The 22,905-nt window shown below is 33.5% G+C and overlaps 2 protein-coding genes across 10 annotated transcripts; both read left to right on the forward strand.

The window, feature by feature from the left end:
• Window positions 1-393: 393 nt before the first annotated feature.
• On the forward strand, window positions 394-15,120 carry LOC124211630 (putative leucine-rich repeat-containing protein DDB_G0290503). Of its 7 annotated transcripts, XM_046610914.2 has the most exons (31): window positions 394-433; window positions 533-807; window positions 1,540-1,722; window positions 2,270-2,466; window positions 2,918-2,933; window positions 4,087-4,169; window positions 4,769-4,952; window positions 5,488-5,697; window positions 5,774-5,956; window positions 7,257-7,310; window positions 7,628-7,669; window positions 7,757-7,879; window positions 9,265-9,390; window positions 9,452-9,499; window positions 9,596-9,733; window positions 9,818-9,913; window positions 9,999-10,130; window positions 10,233-10,343; window positions 10,493-10,588; window positions 10,755-10,889; window positions 10,964-11,029; window positions 11,233-11,319; window positions 11,415-11,507; window positions 11,583-11,678; window positions 11,765-11,821; window positions 11,890-11,979; window positions 12,735-12,881; window positions 13,045-13,140; window positions 13,758-13,808; window positions 14,587-14,649; window positions 14,729-15,118. In XM_046610914.2, the coding sequence occupies exons 2-31, from the start codon at window positions 640-642 to the stop codon at window positions 14,888-14,890; spliced, it is 3,333 nt and encodes a 1,110-aa protein (XP_046466870.1). In that variant the 5' UTR covers window positions 394-433; window positions 533-639; the 3' UTR covers window positions 14,891-15,118. The 7 variants fall into 7 exon arrangements, with proteins under 7 accessions (XP_046466870.1, XP_046466871.1, XP_046466868.1 ...); XM_046610912.2 differs by lacking the exon at window positions 394-433 and having other exon boundaries at window positions 442-807; XM_069133226.1 differs by lacking the exons at window positions 394-433; window positions 5,488-5,697 and having other exon boundaries at window positions 442-807.
• A 255-nt stretch (window positions 15,121-15,375) lies between these two features.
• LOC124211631 (early endosome antigen 1-like) lies at window positions 15,376-22,899 on the forward strand. Of its 3 annotated transcripts, none has more exons than XM_046610919.1 (15): window positions 15,376-15,720; window positions 15,819-15,956; window positions 16,231-16,278; window positions 16,348-16,445; window positions 16,522-17,005; window positions 17,974-18,123; window positions 18,498-18,743; window positions 18,821-18,901; window positions 18,982-19,119; window positions 19,204-19,392; window positions 19,467-19,604; window positions 19,986-20,132; window positions 20,306-20,553; window positions 21,366-21,567; window positions 21,657-22,899. In XM_046610919.1, the coding sequence occupies exons 2-15, from the start codon at window positions 15,891-15,893 to the stop codon at window positions 21,858-21,860; spliced, it is 2,439 nt and encodes an 812-aa protein (XP_046466875.1). In that variant the 5' UTR covers window positions 15,376-15,720; window positions 15,819-15,890; the 3' UTR covers window positions 21,861-22,899. The 3 variants fall into 3 exon arrangements, with proteins under 3 accessions (XP_046466875.1, XP_046466876.1, XP_046466877.1); XM_046610920.1 differs by having other exon boundaries at window positions 18,570-18,743; XM_046610921.1 differs by lacking the exon at window positions 18,821-18,901.
• Window positions 22,900-22,905: the final 6 nt, after the last annotated feature.

The following is a 22,905-nucleotide window of genomic DNA, read 5'->3' on the forward strand; positions in this document are numbered from 1 at the left end:
AGCGAACACATATCAATGATTCCCACTAAGGATATTATAGAATATTTTACACTATCACTGAAGTAGTTGATAATACAGTATTTGTGTTGACGTTTGTGAAGTCAAGAAAGTATCGAAAAAAAAAGTTATGTTCTGTACCTTTGTCCCATTGTTGTGGTAACGCTTTGGTCCAAATTTTGTGAATTGATCGCGGTGGGGTTCATCAGTGGATCTCATTTCTATTGATATTCGCTTGCCGTTTGTGAGCTCGATCGACAACATTAACAGAAATGAGATCCACTGATGAGTCACGGGATTAACCCACGAGGGCGCTGGTTCGGCAGCCGTTGCGAACACATTTTCACGGACAGTTAGACAGTAGTGTGGCGCTGCTTGCTGCCGTAGCATCTTGCTGCCCGTGGAAATCTAGCCATAGGTGGATATCGTCTCCGTCGTCAGTATACTTTATTTCTCGTTAGTCGATGCCGCATATGGCCTCTGTCAACAAATATGGCGTGTTAGTGTGTTGATTTTAATGTATTGATATTTTCAGTGCATTTTAGTGTAATCAGTGTCGGCTTGTGAGTTTGATTAACCTTAAATTGAATGACTTGACACAGAGGTGAGTGTATAGTACAAAAATAATTGTTTGACGTCGCGATGGATTATTCCGGCGAGCCGAAATCTAAGGGCTGTCAGGCTGTCAACGAGGAAACAGGCGACGTGTGTGGTGAAACTAGTACTTTACGGATTCTTGAGGATTTTCGAAAGCTCTACGAAGACCGTATTAGGAAAATTAGTGAAGGTACTGACGAAGGCTCGGATCACGTAAGTAATAAATAGTATTTCATGCCTTATTTATTTCTACGTCGATTTATCAACATTACATTTTTCCATCTGGTCTGCGTATTTTTTATTTTTCTTAGTTCATATGTTGATATAATCATGCTCTTCGTGTGCCCCGTTATTTAAAACTTTTGCACTATCCATATAATCTACTCGTGCGATAACTGAATCAGATAAATTGTCTGTGTTGTGATTGGTGTAAATGTAATTCAAAGCAACAGATAAATATGATTGTTTGTGTCAATGTTGAGCGATCAGTTCAGTTCTAATTTGAAGTTATCCTGGGCGACAAATTGAATCATTTGAGTCATCTACTATTGTAATTAATGTTAATGTATGTAATAACATCATAATATGATTGCTTGCATATTGTTCGATAATTGAGTTACTTCAAGTAACAAGATCAAAAGTTATTCGAGGCAATAAATTTAATCATATCGGTTGCTTGCTGTTGTAATTAAGACGAATGTAACTTATAACTACACATTACCAATATGATTATATGCTTGCGTAAGTTTTACCTTTAAGTTAAAAATTATTTTAGATAACAAGTCCTACCATTTGAGTCGTCTGCTGCTGCAATTTCTGTAAATGTAATTCGAATCAGAAATCATTCTAGACTATATATTGAATTATCATCTTCTATTGTAATTATTGTAAATGCAATTTGATTTCAATGTTTTCTGTGATAGAAAAAAAAATTATATGTTTTAGGCAAAGTTGAAAATAATGGAAGAATGGGTCAAAGATTTAGGTGAACAAAATGCAATGCTGGTACGAACTGTCGAAGAACTTGAGCATGAAGCTGCAAACAGAGTTATACTATTAGAAGAAAAGCTTCGACAGTCAACTGCTGCAGTTGCTAATATCAATAAGCGGAGTACGGATGATGATGGGGTGAGTTATTGATGATAACTTATTACCGAAGTATCGTAGTATCAGCGTCATCTAAGATAGACGAAAACAACATTTGCTCAACTTTGAAATTGCTTTGTACGTGTTATGACTGTGGAATTAGTTTTCTCTGCCTTATTTTGATCCATATTTTGCAATTCATCACATTGCTGTAAATTTTTAAATTGCGTGGTTGTGATATTTAAAAACTTCTTAGTGTTATGTAAATATTACAAACTTCATACTTGTCAAAGTTGGAGAAATTCACATTAGTGTCTGCATATTGGAAATTCCAACATTTACACACGTACCCAATTCATAGAATCTCTATGTTCAATTACAAATTTTGATCAGCACAATTTCCCTCTTAATTTCACATTGACAACTGTTATTTTTATATCTGTATATGGGTAATTTATGTTCCTGTTGACAATTTTATAAGATATTTTCTGTTGGTTATATAATCGTTCCATTCCATTTCACGTCTTTTCTTTTATTTAAAGTCGTTTCTTTCTCACCATCACTATTTTAAATACTTATCATCATCCAGTCTATGACCGCTCTTGCAAACCGCGTCACTCAACTTATGAAAGATGAAGAAACGCTGCAGCAAAGAGTAGAATTTCTCCAAAGCGATATCAGAGGGCTGCTCGAGCTGATAAGAAGGGCCCGAAGAGAAAATTGCTGGAGTCTGGATGGGATAACATTCTTTGAAATCCAGCCAAATGATATCCCAGCTCCTCTGGAGTAAGTTTCTTCCAAATCGTTGGCCTTTCTCAAATTATCTCTTTATCAGCACTTGGAGCAAAATGGAGAATATGATGAAAAGAAATTTGATAATATTTATAGTAGGTTCTGCTTTGCCCTGATAAAATGAAGTTTTATTTTGGCAACCTGAAAAGTGGAACATTTCCGTTATTAATGTCTAAATTAGTATAGAAAAATGTCATTTGAATAACCATAATCAGGTTCTTTCTGTACGTGGCCAACACTGCTCTGGTTTCATCTATAAATATCTTTTCTTCTCTCTTACATCATGAAATAACTGTGAACAATAACACTCATATTCGTGTGACGGTAAAAATTTTCACTTTTAAACTAACTTTTATAACAACAGGATTATTTTTTTTCTTTTTCGAAAATTCTTTTCTATTCAGGCACTCTATTTTTGTTTCAACTTGGTTTTTTCTTTTTTCAGCTGCACCTGCGGGCAGGTAAATTCCCGCACAATTGCGGACAAGAAAGTTAGGCTTATTCTAGAATTGGGGCGGGGTCTTGCCAGAGGGCCAGGGTCTCCGGAAAATAGAAGTTTTTGCAACTGCCCAACCGCTCATCCAACAGTCTGTTTTCCATGCGATACGGATAACTTGCCTATTACTTTTCAGTAGATTATCAATATCTCTCTCATTTTTTCCAAATATTCATGTCAGCAATTTTGTGACAATGTTTCAGGTTTGAAAGAGACTTGAAATAACATTTATCAAACTATGAATTTGACTTGAAAAACCTTTCGTTGTCAATTTAAGCATGGTTTTTATTTATTTATTTTTTTTTTTCTTAACTTTAGGTTAAATTTCATCTCAGTTCTTAATCTGAGTATAACAAAATCATTATTATCTCATCAAAATTTTTATCTCGTTCCATTTTTCATGCGCTGTGTAACCAAAATTAGTTACTCAAATTCTCTTTTGTGCTTTGCTACTAACACTACAAATGTTGTGGTCAGTATTAGCAATCTTTATGCAAAACTTTGTTTTCGACGAACTTTATCATTTTGTAATGCTTTTGCTATGATAATTTTTTATTTTGCTATTTTAATTTACACCGATTATTTTTATTTTCATCTCAACTACATTATAATTTATATGTAATACAAATATGTTGGAATAATTTATTAATTGAAGAACTAGACCGAGTTTGCTCAAGTCAATTGTAATTCAATTGGAAGAAAATCTTTTCACGACAATATATTGAATGTATAAACCGAAGAGTTTTCGCAACTTCTTTATTTTTTTTCAATGAAGAGATTTTTGACATGTATACGAAATTCTTGAATAAAATCGCACGTGTATAGTTCTTAACGGGTACAAATTTTATAAAATGAAACGTTAGCTCGTTATTTCGTGACGCTATATTTGAATTTTTGTGTCTCAGTTATAATTAAAGAACTCGGAACCTCATTTTTCAATAATAATGTCAAAGACTGTATGTTTAGGCATGTTTATGCACTAAATTAAATTTCGCTGTAATCAGTGTAACAAACAATCTGGCTACTACAAAATTATCAGCAACTCGTGTAAAGCGATCTAAGTAAAAAATACACTGCTGAGAAAACTACATAGTAATTGACAATTGCCCTCAAATTAGGAAAAGGAAGATACAGCAGAGTACATCACTAGTCTAAAAGAGCAGGTTGATCAACTGAAGGAAAATGAAAAACAGGCCTTACTGTAAGTCATTGAAAATGAAGTATTACTGATTTACCGCTATTTAGAATTACACTTATTTTATTAACTTGACTTTTCTATCCCAAGATACTTACTATGCCAAAATAAATTTTAGAACAATTATAGATTCGGGCAACTTCAGCTTTTTCGGTTACAGCCAGACGAAGTAAAAGTGGTTGACGTAAGGTATTAATGACATTATACATTATAAAATCTTCAAATTTGACACAAGTCTTCCACAATCACACAATTTCGATATAAACAAATAATATTTGTAAATATCATCTTGTTTTTTTGTTTCTTGGTACAGGACACTTATATTTCTTCACAAAAATTTTGCCAACTGTACTGAAAAAAGATGAATTATTCGAAATTAACAATGTCATTTGTACTCTATGCCCGCCACTTTAATTTTTGATGTGGTAAACGAAGCTACTCAAATCTACAATCCTGCTTATTTCTACATTGAAATACCCTCATAAAATATTATTTTTCAATGTGTGTGAACGCCCAAGATCACGTAATTGTCTGCAGAATTTGGAAAAGAAATTTGTCGATACTATTTACGCTGATAAGTGATTAAATCAAATCAAATTTTACAGGTATCAAACAAACCTGGAAGAAAAATTGGCTGAACAGAACAAACAAGTAGTTTTAAAAGAAGAGACAATTAGAAAATATATCTCCAAACTTCAAACTCTGAGAGATAATCTGAAAAACCGCTCGATATTGGCTAATCAAATTGTACTACAATCAAGTTCACCAGATATTGATCTTGATTCTGACGTAAGTCTCTCAGAAAATATGATTGCTCTCTCGGTACAAAAAGAAAACAATTATATTCCATTTGAACTATAAAACATGTTAAGTTGCATGCAGGGAATGTATCTGTAACGTATGTATTAGTCTGATATAGTAATGTAATAATTGTATTCACAATTACACGCACACAAACTTTCTCAATGAGCAGGAATTTAAGAATGGCCTACGCACCTTTCAAATGCCAAAATAACTTTTATTTTACAATCTATATCGTTTGTCTCAAAAACGTGTCTGCATTTATTTCCAGGATTTCAAGAATTCGTTTATTTATCGGATCATACATAAGTATATAAAACTGTGTATGTGAAATGGACAAAAATGTGTGTTAAAACGATCCAATCCCTCTATGAAGGGATATGAAATAGTCAAAAAGTTTTTAAGTTGTACAGCGCAAGCATTTGTTTTCTGCGCTTATCGCGCGTTGGATTTTATTCAGTTTAATTATTCTTACCATTACTGTATTTGAATATATATATTGAAGATATCTCTTACTGTTCAGATTGTCAGAATGGCTGACATTGTGGAAAATGCCTTAAAGACAAGTGAGCTAGAAATAGAAAAGTTGCGGTCGGATTTAAAGGAGAGTGAAACTAAATTAGAGAAATTATTGCACGAAAAGAGCATTGGAATGGAAACTCTGCAGTCTAAACTGGACGAAAAGTGCATGGAACTTGAGCAGCTTGAAAATCGAATGGCTTGTTTGAAAAAAGTTTGTTCACCATATTCTCACACATTCACATTATCAGATTATAATCTAAATATCTAAAAGCGATTCTCACCTTTAGGAATCTCTTGAAACTCGTGATGCCCTGACAGTGGAAGTAGCCGAAAAACATGACCTCGTTTTATCGCTACGCGAGGAACTTGCCATGCTCGAAGAACAATGCCGCCAATCTGACATGCAAACGCATTTCAAGGATGACATCATCAAAGAAATGAGAAGAGAGCTCAAGCAAGCCAAACTTAAAGTAATTACTTCGACCTAATTATTGGGGTGCTTCGTTTAAGAGCAACATTTTTTTTTTTTATTTTGCTTTTACCTGAAAAACTTATCGTTTATAGCAAAAAAAAGGAAATCCTTCTGTAAGAATATCTCCCAATTTCAATTTTAATAGATTGCTCTTGAAATTCGAAGTTGTCTCATGGGAAGTTATCATTGTTTTTAATTGTTACTATTCAGCTGCATACAATTATATTAACTTGATCCCGGAAGTATTTTGTAGTGAATTAGATCTTGGGTAAAAATGTAATTTGAATGTTTACCGTAAAGTCGATAATTTAACCATCAAAAACGTTTGAATATGAATTTGTACATAAAATTGATTATTAAGACTTGTAATCTGTAATCAGTTGAAGCTGCAGACTTTGTTGGGTGGATATATTTATAGAAAATTGAATCACCCGTAGAGTTGTCGTTCGAATTTTTACATAAAATTATCATTTGAGCTGAGAATTATAAATTTTGCACAGTTTGAGTTGCAAAAGCGAAAAAAAATGTTCCCTTCAAACAGAACACCCTAAAATGTCCATTTTTTAGCACAAAATTTATACCTTACTCATGTAAATAACACCCAGGCTTGGATTTCTAGCGTTCAATACCGTCTCGTACCTCCTGCATGCAAAGTTCCTGTGACGGAAATGGTATTGACGTAACTGACCCACCTTACTGGGAATGTTATCATAAGTTCATCCCTTCCACACCCCTGCGATTTCCCCCCTGTTGCAAGAATAAAGCGCTGTCTTTGCGCCGTCATTCGAACCCTGAGCACAGACTTGACGGTAGAGAAACTTCTGAAAAATTCATTGTTTCTGATCAGCAAACACAGAGCGACGTTGTTGTTAATAGAAATAAATATTTCCAAGATATCGATCATCAGATAGTCAAATCCAGCAGAAAACTCTCCCCACCTTGCAAAGATTTTAACTCAAGAAATAACAATCAATTAACAGGCATTTAGGTGCACTACGTCTCTGGGAAAACACCTTCAAGTTGAAAATCAAATATATAAATATACATATATATTTAATTGAATAACTAAATATTGTAAGAACCATTTAATATTCTATTAATAAATAAAATTTTGTTCAAACGGACAATGTATTCTTGATTGTCTACAAATTACTAAATCACTAATCACAAGTAGTTACAAAACTGGTTCAGAAGTTGTGATTGTTTTTGTTTGTTCGTGCAATTTATTTTATGTTAAAAGTGCATGAAACATTACCTAGTAATTCTTCAATTGAGCAATATATTTTTTGTATTTTCAGGACACTTGTTCGTCCACTCGGAGGGTGCGAATAAAAACTGACACATCAGTGGAGGTGAGTTTACATCTATGGGAAACCAAGAATTCAAAAAACACTAAGCAGTTACTCAAAAGCTCATTATTTCATCCATCACGATAATAAAAAGCGAGTCTGAAAACTGTTCTAACTTATTTTAAACAAATTTCTGAAAAGTAACAGCCATATAATTTGAACAGTTTCAGTGATTTGATAGAGATTTCGCAGTAAGTTTCTGGATGCCTTGAAAATTTCAGTTTAGAAATTGGAATTGGTCCGAAAGTTTCTCCAGAACCAATCGACACGACTAATGATTGACGAGAACCATATTTTTAATGACCCTTTCTTTGTTTCAGGAAGAAGATGCAATAGACGGAAATAGTCCAAGTCAACATCAGGTATTCTGAATACGCTTGATACTTTGGTAAATTGCAACGACTCTGATCCTAGTTTGATTATTAATATCATTTTAATTAATATTTTAGGATGAGATTTTAGTCTATTTATCAAATACTAAAGTGTTGATGGAAAAGGAGAAAGAAGCGCTACTGGGATTAAGAATGGAACTGCAAAAGATCCTGGAAGAAGTCAGCACCAAGGAAAGTGAGGTTTGTTCAATTTTTTGAAAACTTATCACTATTAACCTGCAGGTAATGCTGAAGGTTTGCGGTTGAAGGAATTAAAAATTTCATTCACGAATAACTTGCATTCCCCGTTTTCACTCGGTTCAGGATTTATACCGAGATAATGGTGTGGCAAAAGTTCAGGAAAAATTACTCGACATAGAAAAATTGCTCGTGAATTACAGGACAGAAATAATTGGTCATGTAAGTGTTTAGCAATAAATTGTAATTTATTGCTAATAATGGTAATTTAACAGTCAAGTATTTCTAAAATCAGGAAAAACCTAGATCTCTCGTACTGTTCGAGAAAGGTCCTTAAGAAACACGCTCTTAAAATGTTATGTACACTTTTCTTTTATTCAATTTCCTAAAGCTGAATCAATCAACGAGTATCAATTTTCTTGAATACTTATTGCAGACCAAGTTTATGGAGACATTGAAAAGCGATAGGGATGCAGTTGAGGCAAAAATTACATCTCTTCTTGATTTACTTCAGTCTGCTTCATCTGCAGTATGTATTCCCACCCCTTACAAATTACCAGGTTTCAGAACATGTGAAACAAGTTTCTGGTTGTTAGTATTTCTCTTATATTTCATCTCGTGTGATGATTATTTTAGAGCACGAGCAACGAAGTGACATTGCAGAACATGAAAACACTACTTGCTGATTTACGGTGCAACAAATTATCGAAAGTAAATCAAGTTTTCTGATAAAACTTTTCAAGCATCCGTTAAGCTTTGTACTAAATCAATTTTGTACCCATTTCATCCAGGATACATGTTGCGGCAGCGCTAGAACATTGTTAAATAGCTTCGACGCTGTGCTGAAACGCTTATCGCATATCATTGAGATCACTGCCAAATACGTTAGTTTTTACTGTTATGTCCAATTTAAGATACTTTCAGCTTCTCGCTTTTCTGTTTTCAGAGAAGTAAATAGTTTTATGTATGTGTATTTATGTAATCACTCCGAAAAGGAAAAGTTTAGTTTCTTCTAGATTCCTACGATTCGAGGCCCAGAGAATCGCATCAAACGATTTTCAGATGGACTCCTGGTTGTGTTTCTGATCAATTTTTGTCTGATATCTCTAAAACAGGTCAATGGATTTCAATGATTTGGAACTCAATTAATGAGTTTCCGTGTAGCTTAGAACTTTTCAGATTTTAAGCAAACTATTTCAGCTATTCCTAAGCAATTTGTAAAAATTAACTTTTTTCGTCTGTCAATTACTCAAAATGGATGAACCAATTTGGATGAAATTTGATCGATTGGCTTGGCTTCATTTCAGTCCAAACTTATAAAGTTTTCTACAAAATTGATTAAGCTGTTCACGATTTCTTGGAAATAATACATGTGATTTGTTTTACAGTCATGCATAGATGACAGTAACAGAACACAAATGCAGAATTTGAAAAAACGGACAACCAGCAGCATCGAAAGTATCTCTAAAATCTATAAGGATAAGGAAAAGGCGATAAACTTGATAAAAACAGCGGTAAGTGTATTTGTCAACCTTGATCACTGGGTATGTTTTCTAAAATAAGTTTTCACTTCAGGTAAAGAAGCGCAAGGACGATTGCATGCCTGTAAAAGGATCTTTGGTGGTAAGAGTTAACCACATTTTCCAGTTCTTAAAATGTAAAATACACTTAGGAAAAATTGCCAAGACGGTTATCTTGTAACTATTCTAACATAATCAGGTGAATAATGAAGCAATCCAACACTTTCGTATGATGGAAGAGTTCAGAATTTGTACAGTGGAAGCCCAGGCAGCTACTGAAGACTTACGCGAAGAAATGACAAATGTTATAAGTTCGTTGAATTGTCGACACGAAAAGGTTCGCTGAGTTACAAGAGTATTGTAAAATACATATAATAGCACAATCTCGCAAAATATAAGAACCCCCTATTCTTTTGCATAGTTTATAGAGCTAACCAAATTAGTGAAGGAAATACAGGAGCATTTGACAAAGACGAGGGAAAATTTTACGGATACTATAAACCAATTCAAGCTCCAAGTAAGAATACATAACAATTTAATTCGAAGCTGTCAATTTTGAAAGGAGGAAAACAGGAAATGAAACATCGCATCAATTTTTATAGGAACAAGAAAAACTGAGGCACGGCGAGCGAATAGCAAATGGTGCGATCAAGTTAAAGGATTTGAAGAATGAAATAAATCAGATGACAAGTGACTTGTCTCGGTGCATCGACAATGCCAGCGACAAACTTGATGCAAGTATTTGCCTTTTTTCAGATGTATTCAGATAAAAAATAAATTTATAACATTTTGTTACAAGTAAATTAAGTTTTTAATATTGTTTCATTTCATCAAAGGAATGCAATTCAATTGGAGCTGTGAAAGTCCACAAATGCGATGATTTATTGAGTATAGTGAACGACGAAATTCAACAAATTATCGTGAATGTACAGATTTGTCAAACTGGGGTAAAGTATTCGAATTCCATTAGCTAATTTATTATAGAAACAACTCACCTTGCACATATTATAATTTGTTCATCCGGTAACTTTTACTTTTATTTATTTTACAAAGTATGTAATACTGTTTATTATTAACAAATTGTTGCAAATTGTAGGAGTGCAATGCAGTCGCAACATTATTGGAAGTCAGAGGGCAGATAAGTTATCTGGAAGAATGCTTCAGAGATTTTCAAAAAAAAGCGGATGAAGTTGTAAGCATAACTTTTCCCCACTAAATGTGTGCACTAAAATCGAATAGTAAACATTTTTAGTATTCAATAAGTGTTAGAATTCTTATATTTGAAAGGTACTTCTAGTGTTCTCTATGTAATATTTTTTCTTTTTCCACTTTCCAATCATATTTATATGTTCGTGCAGCTACTCGACAATGAGATGGCGCAAAACGTTTTTTCTGAAAGGAGTAAGAAACTCAACAGACTTGAACACGAACTTGACAATACACATACGAAAATGCAGGATATGCTAGAAAACTTTTCTTCTGTTATGGAACAAGTGAGTTATCACTTATTTCAGTCTTTCAAGAGAAATTAGTCGCCTGAAATAAATTGTTTTGAACTACCTTTCAGATCTCAAATGGAAACTCCAACGCCTTAGCAAATCAAAGTGATTACCACGAAGATTTTCTTTGCAAGGTGAATGATTTTTTCATGCTTGTTATTCCTTTATTTTCGTTTTTTCATCTCAATTTTTGTCATTTCATGTACCCAACGACATGTCTAATCATCTATATTTCAGCTGAGTAAACATATTGCAGTCCCATTTCCTTTTTTTTCAATCTATACCAATGAATTTTAATTCATGAGTTTACGATTATTCATATCGTTTCTATTTCTAGACCAAGCAGGAGGACATTTTCAAAATAAAGGATGACCTTAGGAAAGTCCAAAAGGAATATGACGACTTCAGAGTAAAAACGTCATTGGTAAGGAATTGATAATTCTCTATTATAAAACTATGTTTTAAATAATACTCAATATTGAGAAACGTTTATAATTAGTGATTGAATAATCATTAAAGGAAATATGCGAAGCACAAAAACACGTGAAGCTGAATGAGTGGAAATACCGCGTTGCTGATTTGCAAGACCAAATAAGAGAACTTCAGAACGAGGTAAGAACGGTAACAAGAAACAAAAGCTTCACTAGTTCATTCGTTGTATGATTTTTTGTCATCTGTATATTTTAGGCAAGGAGACACAAAGAGAGGGAGGATGTATTGCGACGGGATCTTGACTGCAGTGAAATAGAGCTTAAAAAGTCGAAAGATCGCTTAGGTTGTTGTGTGAGTGTAATTCATTCGATAATGGATAATCGTTAACTTTGTCTTATTCCTTTCTGAACCTATCTTTCACATTTCCATCCCTACAGAGTCACTACAAACCAGATGGAATGCATACTACTTGCGGCCAAGACTTCAAATTCGAGGTGATTATTTTAATTTCAATATTTTCTGTTTATTAATGATATTAACAACTTCTTTATTATTATTTCAGACCATACCGCAGTCTTTCAAAGTTTTACAGGACACTATGCAATCAGCTAGGTGTGGCTTGGAAGAACTTTCAAACGAGCTAAAAAAATTGGTGCGTTGTTAACACATTCATGCGATATGTACTGGAGTCGTAACTGTCTATTAAACTAATATTTTACTCTCCTTGTAAAAAACATTTTCTCCGATTCATAATTTTTCTCAGAAATATTTGGTGTTTTCGAGCAGTTCTGAAAAAAATTCGAGAAAGTTTCTGGAAAGAATTATTTTTCTTTTGAAATTTCATGTTTCATTGAAAACTCAGTAAACCTTGAGTTGTTACGATTCTAACTATCTCTACAAAGTCGAGTTTTGAGGTCAAAAGCGGAACAATTTTTAGAAAAAACTCGAATCTTATCGTAACTTCAGTTTATATCACAAATCTGTGTCAAATCGAGTTTTGGTACTTCTGCGTATTTTCTGACGGTACTGTGTTATAGCAAATTGGGATTAATTGTTGAAAAGATTTAGAAAATTTTTAGGAATCGATTGAAATTAATTTTTCGGAAATGCAAATGGATACGTCTGTGAACAAATATCTTCAACGAAACTAGAATTACTAAATTTCTTCAGAAATTTTCAAAAAATATCACTGGTTTTTTCCATGAATCTGCTCAATTCAATTTTCTGCATCAACAATGAGAAATTTTTATAAACTTTGTAGAAAGTACCATAATTTATTGGAGAATCTTCGGAAAAACTGAGAAACATGTATAAACAATTCACATTCTGAGTAAATTTGTAAAAATCTCTCAGAGTTTCCAAAAACGATGTTCTCAATGGTTATTTTTAATTACTCATGAATTCCAGGTGTGCGAAGGATCTTCACATTCGTCATTGTCGTCCAGTTCTTTCTCAGCAGCGATGGATATACTAAGAAAATATGGTCACACAACAGAGCAATGTTTCGCCGATGTTGATAAGCTTAGGAATACTCTATGCTCTAAAGAAAAGCTGGTAAATACCATTATTGTATTCTTGCAATTATTTTCTTACCATTTCCCTATTCATAAAATTTCACTACCATAAAAAAAATTGTCTAATAATTTCACGTCGTATTGATGAAATCAAACTACAGTCTGTCATTTTTTCAAAATACTAATTATATTACCACTTTCAGCTTGAAAATAAGGAAGAAATTATACGTATACAGAAAGACTCGATTAAGATGACTCAAGCAGAATTGAAGGACTTACATCAGAAGATGCAGGAAAAGGTGGGATTATCATAAACTTTATTATATCTAACTATTCGGTAGCTAAATTTGGCATTATATTGTCACTGCTTTAACATTTAAAGTATCGAAATCTTTTCCTAATCTGTTAATGCAGTGAAAACCAACTTATTCTTCTTTCATTTCTTCGCCCATTCGTCACCAGAAATGAACATTTCCGGATTATAATCACCCTGAGCTTATTCTGCTTCAATTGCAATACTTTGGTCAATCTTGGAAACAAAGCAATTTCCACACTCCATGCAGAGAATTTAACTTTTTTTTTCAACTTTTGCTAAGAACTGCAAACTTGCGCAACGCTTTTGTACACATTTGTAAAACGTGTTTCGATAAACATTTTACTTCGTAACATTCATTGGTAATAAAAGCGTATGCAAAGATATCGGTAAACTATTTTAGCACACAGACAGAATATATGACAAGTGTTTACTTCAAAACAGTATAATACTTGGTGTTAAGTAAAAGGAATGATCATTGAAGTACGATTAGCAATATTAGGTATTTGTAAATGTCGTTAAATTTTACATAAAAAATTTGTATTCCCTATAAAAATGCACAAAATTTTTTTTTAACATTGTGTTTGTTTTCACGTATCCAAGGATCTACATAAAGAAAAAATGATAGAAAATTTGCAGCTAGTACAATCAGAGGTACGTCTTTCACTATTTACACCATGAAGATTCAGGCAGTGCTAGTTATGGGCTTCAATATATGGTGGAAACTAATAGTTATAGGTGCAAAAATCGATTATTTTCTTTCTACCATTAAAAATTCTGGACATTTTAGAAAAGCTGTGACTGATGTTTACTGTTTGACCAGCAAACACCATGTTTTAAATCATTATTTCACGTGTAGTACATATGTTCACATAAGTTCATATTTCAGTTGGTTACCACCAGGGTGAAGGTACACCGCTAGTCCAAGTTGACTTCATAAGCTACCGTACTCTCCGGACAAACTACAATTTCTGTTTGAGTGCAGGAAATTTCTTGTTCTTCATTTTGGGATTAGTTATACTTGAAATAACGACGTATTAATCAAATATACTTCAAAAGACGATATTTTTGAATGTCCACACTCAAGTGGAAATGACATGTCCTGAAGTCAAATCGCACTAACAATGTAACTTCAACCTCACAATAACAAAATGGTTTTACTAAATATTGAACTTGTGTTAGTAAGCTAAGTATTGCTTATGAATTAATCGTAGAAAACGTGGTTTTTAATGTTCAAACAGTGAAATTCAACTATACAATTTTCAACATCTGTAAAATTTACAGTACTCATGAGAAAAGTGCACATTTGTACCCTATAGTAATGAGTTTCTGCTACATACTGGTCCCCATTGAATCCTCTGCACCCTGTATCGACTTTTGAACAAAAAACGTGCAGAAAAATGCATTTAAATCAAATCTTTACTCGATTCAGGTTCAGCTGCAAGCTCAGGCCATTACTGAACTTGAAAAAGAGAAAGCCCGGTTGGAAAAAGAGGTTTGCACCATATTACGATTTACAATTGTCATTCATATCCTTGTTTGAGTTATAGTTACGTATGAAGCTTTATTTTTAGAATGAACTACAAGTCCAAACTATCGGTAATCTCCAAGAAGCTGTGGTAGAAGCTAAGAGACGCTTAGATCAAATGGGAAACAGAGCGGCCAGCGAAGTGAGTGGACTAAGGAACTCCGCTTCATCGGCTATGTACAACCATGGGAATGTGCATGATGTTTGATGCCAGAGATTTGTATAATTAACAATGAATTACATTAAGTCATCCCGTTTTCATCTAACACTACTAATTGTACAGAAAGAAAAATACCTTGTTATACATACAATGCATATCTTGTGTGTGTACAACATATGTGTATATAAATATATATATAGATATATATTCCCTTGTAAATACAGATTTAATTGTAATTCGATAATGCTAAACTTAGATGAGCCGATATTAAAAGACTTCAAACCTAAATTCGTTTTCATCCACTAGAAATTTATTTACAATTTTATTTCGTGAAAATGGTATGTTTCAAAATCTATTACATCATTATAATGTAATTGTGGAATTTAATTAAATTTAATATTAAGAGCATGAGTTTGGTTTCTTTAGAGTATCTGTTAAATGCCATCCAATGATGTGTTGTTATAGCAGGCTATGCAATGCAATCCTGTGTATATCCATTTCTACTGTAATAATTTCGTGAAAAACTTAGGTGAACTGTTCTTACCGCTAAGAATACCTGTTCTGAAATTCTATCGTTTCAGATGTATAACGGTCAGGAATCGTACAAGTTATTTGATTCGTGCTTGCGCATGTGAAAAATTCGCACGTTGCTCGGTTGAACTGTTGTTGAAGATGATAGATTTTGCAAATCTGTTGCTTTTTCTGAAAAACACCAATTTTTATTTACGCAGTTGCGATTATTATGAAAATTTTTCATAATATTATAAATATTATGTATCTTGTGTTAATTACAGCTTAACGATAAAGACGAAGCAATTCAATTACTGACACTATATTTAAACGAAACTCAATATCAGTACAGCCAATGCTTTGAAGAGGTAAGATTTTTGAATAAATAACACTATCGACACAAAATTTAGCTCGTATACTCAGAATAGCACTATCTTATTACTTTAATATATCGTTTATTTGCGAGGCTGCCAAGCAAGACACAATCTTAGAGTTTCAACGGGAAGCAGTCCATCAGCTGAGACAGAAGATAGAGCAAATGGACAATTCTTTAATTGTCACTAATTTACACTCTGCATATTTTGCCGTATTGAGTACAATACAGGTAGTGTATTAAAGATTTCTACAGAATTCCATTATACTCCTGTAAGTGTAAAATAAAGATTTATCACATTACTATCAGCTCTGTTTATTTCGAGTATTGTCGATTGGTACTTTTTTATTTCCGTGTCAATGAAATATCGAATCCAAGCGTTTTAATAACTCTTTAAACATGATTGCAAAATATTCCAAAGTTGATGTATAATGTTAAATGTTAAGTATACATTTGTAACCTGGGTGAATAATATACTTGTTCTAATACTCTGACAATATTCTAGGAACAGCTACAGAATCGCCGCAAAGAATACGAAACCATCTCAACTAAGGTAATTGTAGCGGATCAGTTAACTTGACAGTTAAAACAGTAACATCGCATACATAAAGTATCGTTCCAGATGGAAAATCTTGTGAAGTCGAAGAACTGTTTAGAAGAGAAATATAAAAATCTGAAAAGATTATGGCAAGAAGCAAGCGAAGAGTTGCAAGAACTGAAGTAATGTAAACTTGGAACAAAAAAAAAACTCTCCATCGACTTAGAAACGAAATAATAGTTAGTTTTTCTTTTTCAGGTCGATTTTAACGAAGAGAGAAAACGAGATAAAAGGTTATCAAACGGATATTAGTAATTGTAAAGCAAACATGAAGGAGAAGAATTGTGCGATGAAAGATTTGACCAGCAAACTGGCTTCGAAGGATGCCAGAATGAAAGAAATGGAAGAGATGCACAGCAGGAAGATAAAAGACTTGGAAGATTTATTGAAAAAGTCCGAAAACATTGAGAAGCAATTACGAAACAAAATATTGGTTTCAACTGAGAGAGATAAAGACATGAGAAAACAGCTACAGAAGTATAAAATAGACTTAGAAATATTCGAAGAGGAATTGAAGTCCGAGAGAAAATCTAACGGTGATGTCGAGCAATTGCGGAGCGAAAATGAATCTTTGAAGCAGGAATTAGGCGATCATACAAGAGAAACTGAAGCTGTAGTGAACGAGCTGCAAATACTGAAGGAAAAAGAAATTCATTTGCAACAAGAATTGAAGGAAAATGAGGTAATCTTGTCACGCCTTCTATCTCTATTTGCATTTCATTCGATACCCCGAGCTTATCGTTGTTTAATGTTATCAATCAGCAAGTCAAATCTGTCGTAGTAAAGGATGAACTTCAACAATGTAACTGTGACTTAGCGAAACTAGCCAACGAAGCTAAAATCAAAGAGGAGGAACTTAAGATTTTAAAGGAATTCAAGAAAGAATTAGAGGTACTTGGTTGAAACCATGAAATGCGCATCGAACTTTGCTACTTTGAGTAAACGCTGATTACGTGAACTGATCCAATTATTTTCTGTGCAACAGTAGGGCTTCATTGAGAAGCAAAATTTTTTTTCTCTTTAGGCCAAAAATCTTGTGTATAGCAAAAAACAAAATTCATGTCAAACGATATGTCTCTAATACAATTTCGAGAGGTTGTTCTTGAAATTAAACGTTTTCCTATTAATTACATGGGGAATATGTAATCTTTTTTCTTTAATTTTTAACAGTTTAGTTGTATTTAGTTACGCAGTCTTGATCCTAGAATTATTTTGTAGATGATTAAAATTTTGTTCTAAAGTTCATAGTTTAGCCACCAATGATGTTTAAACATGAATTTTTACATAAAATTAACTTTCGAGGCTTATCTGCAGCTGAATTACGAATCTCGCTCACTGGACACTTTTGTGGACAATCTAATTTTATATAAAATGATTCCAGGTTCACGTTAACCGATATTATTTAACAATTAAAAACATATGACAGCTTCCACGTGTTATTTAGATGGAAACACTTTTAATCGTAAGAGTGACCTTTTCTAATTGGATTTAAGAAATATCCTTCCACGAGGATTTTGTTTTTGTTAAACACAAGTTTTTCAAGTGAAAGCAAAGAGAAAAAAACAATTTTGTTTCTAAACTAGACACCCTAGTATGCAGGACTTGTATTCATAATTATCACATCAACTTGGTATTTGGTCGTATTTCTAGAGGACCGAAGAATTGAAAAACTTGAACGAACGTCTGAGGAAGGATTTTGAGATTCTACAACTAGATAAAAAAAGTACTGAGTTTAAGCTCAAAAGATGCGCAGAAACAATTGCTCGCTTACACGATGAAGTCAATCTGAAGAACAAAGAAGTAAGTGTATATTTTTATGCAGTCATGCTTAATGTCAAATTATTGACATACTTCTACAGTGAGAGATCATTCAGACAGGGAAGAATAAATCTGCTCAATGTTGAGTCATAGTTAATTTTTTTTACTTTAGTGAAAATTCGATTTTTATTTTAAATTAATCCTGTTTCAAACTAAAATTTAACAAAATTTGAACTTTTTTTACTTTGAAGGAAAAGAAATATTGGGGAAATATTCCATTATGAGATCCTAAACTTTGTTAGAATAATATTGCAAGCCTTTTGCTTTTTGACTTCATAAGAGTTGAATACTATGGCAATATCTAATTCGCAAATCTTGTAACTGATTGCGGCACTGATGAAAATTGCATTATCCAGATGAAAGCGCTATCTGATCAGGTCAAGGATTTTGAGGAAACTAAAACAGAGAATTCTCGTTACATGGAACAGTTGGAGAAACAATTACAACTGAGTGAAGAGCAGACCGAAGAGTGTCTTGGCGAATTGAATGTTTCCAAGGAATTATTAGCCGTACTTCGCGACAGAGTTTCTTCACTAAAACTGATACTGCAAGAAAAATCAGACGACATGGTGAAGCTACAAGCCGACCATCAAATTCTCAAGGTATGATGGTAAAGAAGCGACAAGTATGATTAGCTTATTTCTGATTGTCTTAATTGTAATCTATACACGTTTTTTAGAATGCTAACTCTATACTGAAAGCGGAACAAGGTATATTCGAAAACAAAGCAAGTGAGGACATCAACGATTTGAAAAAAAGAGTAACTTGCGAATCATTGCATAAAAAAATTAGCCCGCTGTAAATGTTGAATCAAATCTCACTGAACATTTTATATTTCAGTTGAAAGGTGTTCAGACGCAGTTATCTCTAATGGAGAATAATTATCGCAAAGTAACCCAAGATTTCAACAAGAGCCAAGAGCTTTTGGTCGAGGCAACGAAGAGAGAGGTTGATTTACAACGCACACTTACATCGATGGTAATCGAGATTACTCGTCATAAGTTTTATCTAATACTGTGGAATAGTTCAATTCTAATGCCTGAGCGAACTTTCAACTTTCAGGAAAACAATTTGCTGTCAAAATTATCATTAGCAGAGCAGGAGGAAAATCGTCTGTCAGATATCGTTGACAAACTCAGCGAGGAACTGGAGGATGCCCACAACGAGCTTTTGACCAAAAGTTCTCAACTTTGTCAGGCTCAATGCCACAGCAAATGTTACGCCAATCAGCTGGAATCTGTCCAAAAAGAAGTGAGTTTCGATATTCAAAGTACACTAGCAAAATTAATATGGAAAATTTTTTTGACGATGTTCAATTTATACAGTGTCAAAAGCACAAAGACGACAGCAACGCTCTGCGAATTACAGTTAATAAACTAGAAGCGAAACTGAACGAGCTGATGTGTTGTAACGATACTGAAAATACGCATTTGAGGACGCAAATTGACAATCACACAAGCTGTGTAAGTTGATTATTCAATAACTATTTTGTGCACAATAATTTTACGTTACATATGTACATATATCACCAGAATATTGAAGATGATATGCATGAAAGATTAAGTACAGAACTAGCAAAAGTTCATACGGATTTGAGAACAAACATGTGTAAAGAATCAGCAACCCAATTTGAGGTACATACCGAATAACGAATCTCAATTGAACAATTACTTTACATTCGGTATTTACTTTTACTTTTCTTAACTTTCAACAGTCTATTTATTCTTTTGAAAATATACATAAATGACACACATAATTTGAAACCACTAATTTGACAGAAAATGTAAATAACGAATTTCCATTCTCCAATTATATTGAATCTCAGTTTTGATTCCCGGTTGCAGATCCGCTCTCTCCAAGAAAAATTATTGAAAATGGAAGAAGTTAAATGCTGCTTATCAAAACAGTTGCAACAATCTTTGGAAGAAAATTGCGATCTTTCTACTAAGAAAAGCGTACTTGAACAAAAAAATTTCAAATGTGTATCGGAGGTAATTCTTCATATATGTAAACGTAGTAAAAATTTATACAAATATTGAATCGCTTCGAAAATTGCACAGCAAAACGTTACGGAACGATTCGCTGCTTCTTATTTAACTCTTTGGGGTTGAATCTCTTCCTTTTATTCGTAACAATTTATCGAACACAAAAATATTTGTTGTAGCTCCAAGATATGCATAGATCATTGCTTGAATTACGACAAGAGTATCAGGTGAAGGCAAAATCACTTGTCAGCATGTCAGCCGAATTGAGTCAAGTTGCAGTGAGTCGGTCAGAGTTGTGCACTGAGTCGCAACATGTGGTGTCATGTATTCGCGCCTGGATGGATGAGCAGAAGAATTTGGTTGAGACATTGGCATCTAAGCTCAATGTTAAACAACAGCAAGTGATGCAGCTTGCATTTGAAAAAAAGTAATGGATTCCGTTTTATAGATTTCAATTTATAAAATTTCTATATTAAGATTTAGGAGAAATAAGCAAACATCGTAATTTACTTGAGAATCATATCTGCTTAAGGATGTAGAGGCTTTATTTTTTATATCCAAAATTGGGAAAAAAGAAAAAAATGTCTTTGAAACATCGCCAGTCATTTTATTTGCACCGATGACGGTGAATGTCCATATTATGTAAAAAATGATTACAAGCAAATGCGAGTAACACAAGCTAAGAAATCAACAACTTGAGGCAAGGTTGACAAATTAGAACATTCGAAATGATTAAATTCTGGTATTTTTGATCCGATTGTAATATTTTGCAGCTTAATATGCCCATTGACCAAATCTCCACAAATTGACTGGGAAACATTGAATAAATTCTATGTTGTAGTTAATTACAACTGCAAATGTAATTATTGACAAACATCTGTTGTCCTGTACTCAAACAAATCTTATTTTTATCCACTCTGGCGACAACTATTTGTAAAATAGTAAGTAGCACCAAAAATAATCGATTGAGATCAAAAAGACCAGAGTTTAAATACTTCGAACGTTCTAATTATAAAACCTTCTCACGTTGATACCTCAACTTGTATTATTCAAATTTACCCAGGATTATTTCTATTACAGAATACATATGTCATGTGATTTGTGTTCACTATTATCAGTACAATTAACAGTACTAGAGCTTTCTTGAATGGTATTTTTTTCTCCTCCCATCATTTGATTCAGCTGATATACTCCATTGATACTAGAAAATGGAACAAAAACCTCTTATTTTATGTACAGAGCACTTCTGGCAACAGTCAGAGAACTGCGACGAGCTAATTGCGCACTGACACAGAGAATAAAGCGTCTCCACAAGCCTTCTGTGTGCAGCAGAGGAACGAAGAGTGTGTATAATGGATACAGAACATCCCAAACTTTCGTTTCAAATTTTCCCAACGGTCGAACCGATCCATCAAACTCCAACCATTCGCGTATAGGAAAAGTTAGTACAAGTCGAAAATAAATAGATAATTTATTTACGGTATATTTTACTCGCATACGAAGCATGAAAGTCACAATTTTACGTTTCAGAAATCTTGTCTTGGTCCAATAAGAAATGCTCGTCGTACTTCAGTGTGCGGTAATTCTTGGTGGTTTCCAAAAATGGAACATTTGACTCAAGAGTTGAGAAGGAACAACCAGTGGTGGAGTAAAAATGCAATCAACAAGGCTGAGAGCGATCCTGGGCTGGACGAAAGTCGCGACTGTGGTTATCAGTCGTCGACGAGTAAGTGAGGAAGCTCTGAAGGCTATCTGATAGAATCTGCGTCTGCCATGGGCAATGGTATTTTTACTTTTGTATCATTTATATATCAATGTGATGATATTTGTGCCAGCGAGGCCAAGAAGTTAGTCAAATTTGTAGTGAACATCTCGTTTTTACCTAACAACGAATGTTTTATAATAATACATTATATCATTGCAGCTAATTTTTTCTCAGACCAAAATATACCGATGCTGAATTTAACACCAATACGTTACAATTTGTCCTCTTCTTTACCACGATAATGAGCAGACTCATTTTCCAGTCTCAGTATCAATTTATAATTTGGTAGACAAACAAGTCTCAGCAAAGGTAATTGTCGCATGTATATCGTCCAGAATAAATCAAGCACTTGCTTGCTTTCTGTCGGTGTAAATATTTCGATGCTTTTCGGTGGATGCTGAAAGAATGATTTGAAGCAGAATATTTGGCAGAATTTCACGTGCTATTATCAATTCTTTGATTTGTTTTCCGAATTGTTTGTAATGTACAGCTCATTCAGGCCACACGAATATGCAAACTGACCATAACAGAATGCAGCAGAACACTTTCCTTGAAAAATTCGTATGTATCATCAGCAGTGTGCCAAATTGTTGTTAGAAAATAACGATGCGTGAAGTAAAAAATTCCAATCAACGAGGAAATCGATATCTCGCTATATGCGTTATCTCTGTGAATTACAATTGGCATGGTTACTTTCCTGTACAATACTGTACAATATGTAACATTGTGTATTTATTGGCTGAAAGCTGGGCGCTGCTTTGTAAGTATTGTGTAAGTAAACCAATTTGCTATGCTAGAATTAGAATCTGAAAATCAAACACATACCTTGCAAATCTGAAAACTTCCCAGATCAATTGAAGGAAAATCTCTTTGTTAGTGCCAGTAAATATAATTGTATCCGGCAGCTTCTTTTCTGAAATTGATTAATTGGAATGTTATATGTATGAATTTATTAAAATCGCATAACTTTTACAACGATACAAAGTTATCAGTGAACACAACACGTGATTTGAG

Source organism: Neodiprion pinetum, chromosome 2, assembly GCF_021155775.2.
Source record: "Neodiprion pinetum isolate iyNeoPine1 chromosome 2, iyNeoPine1.2, whole genome shotgun sequence".
Lineage (NCBI taxonomy): Eukaryota > Metazoa > Arthropoda > Insecta > Hymenoptera > Diprionidae > Neodiprion > Neodiprion pinetum.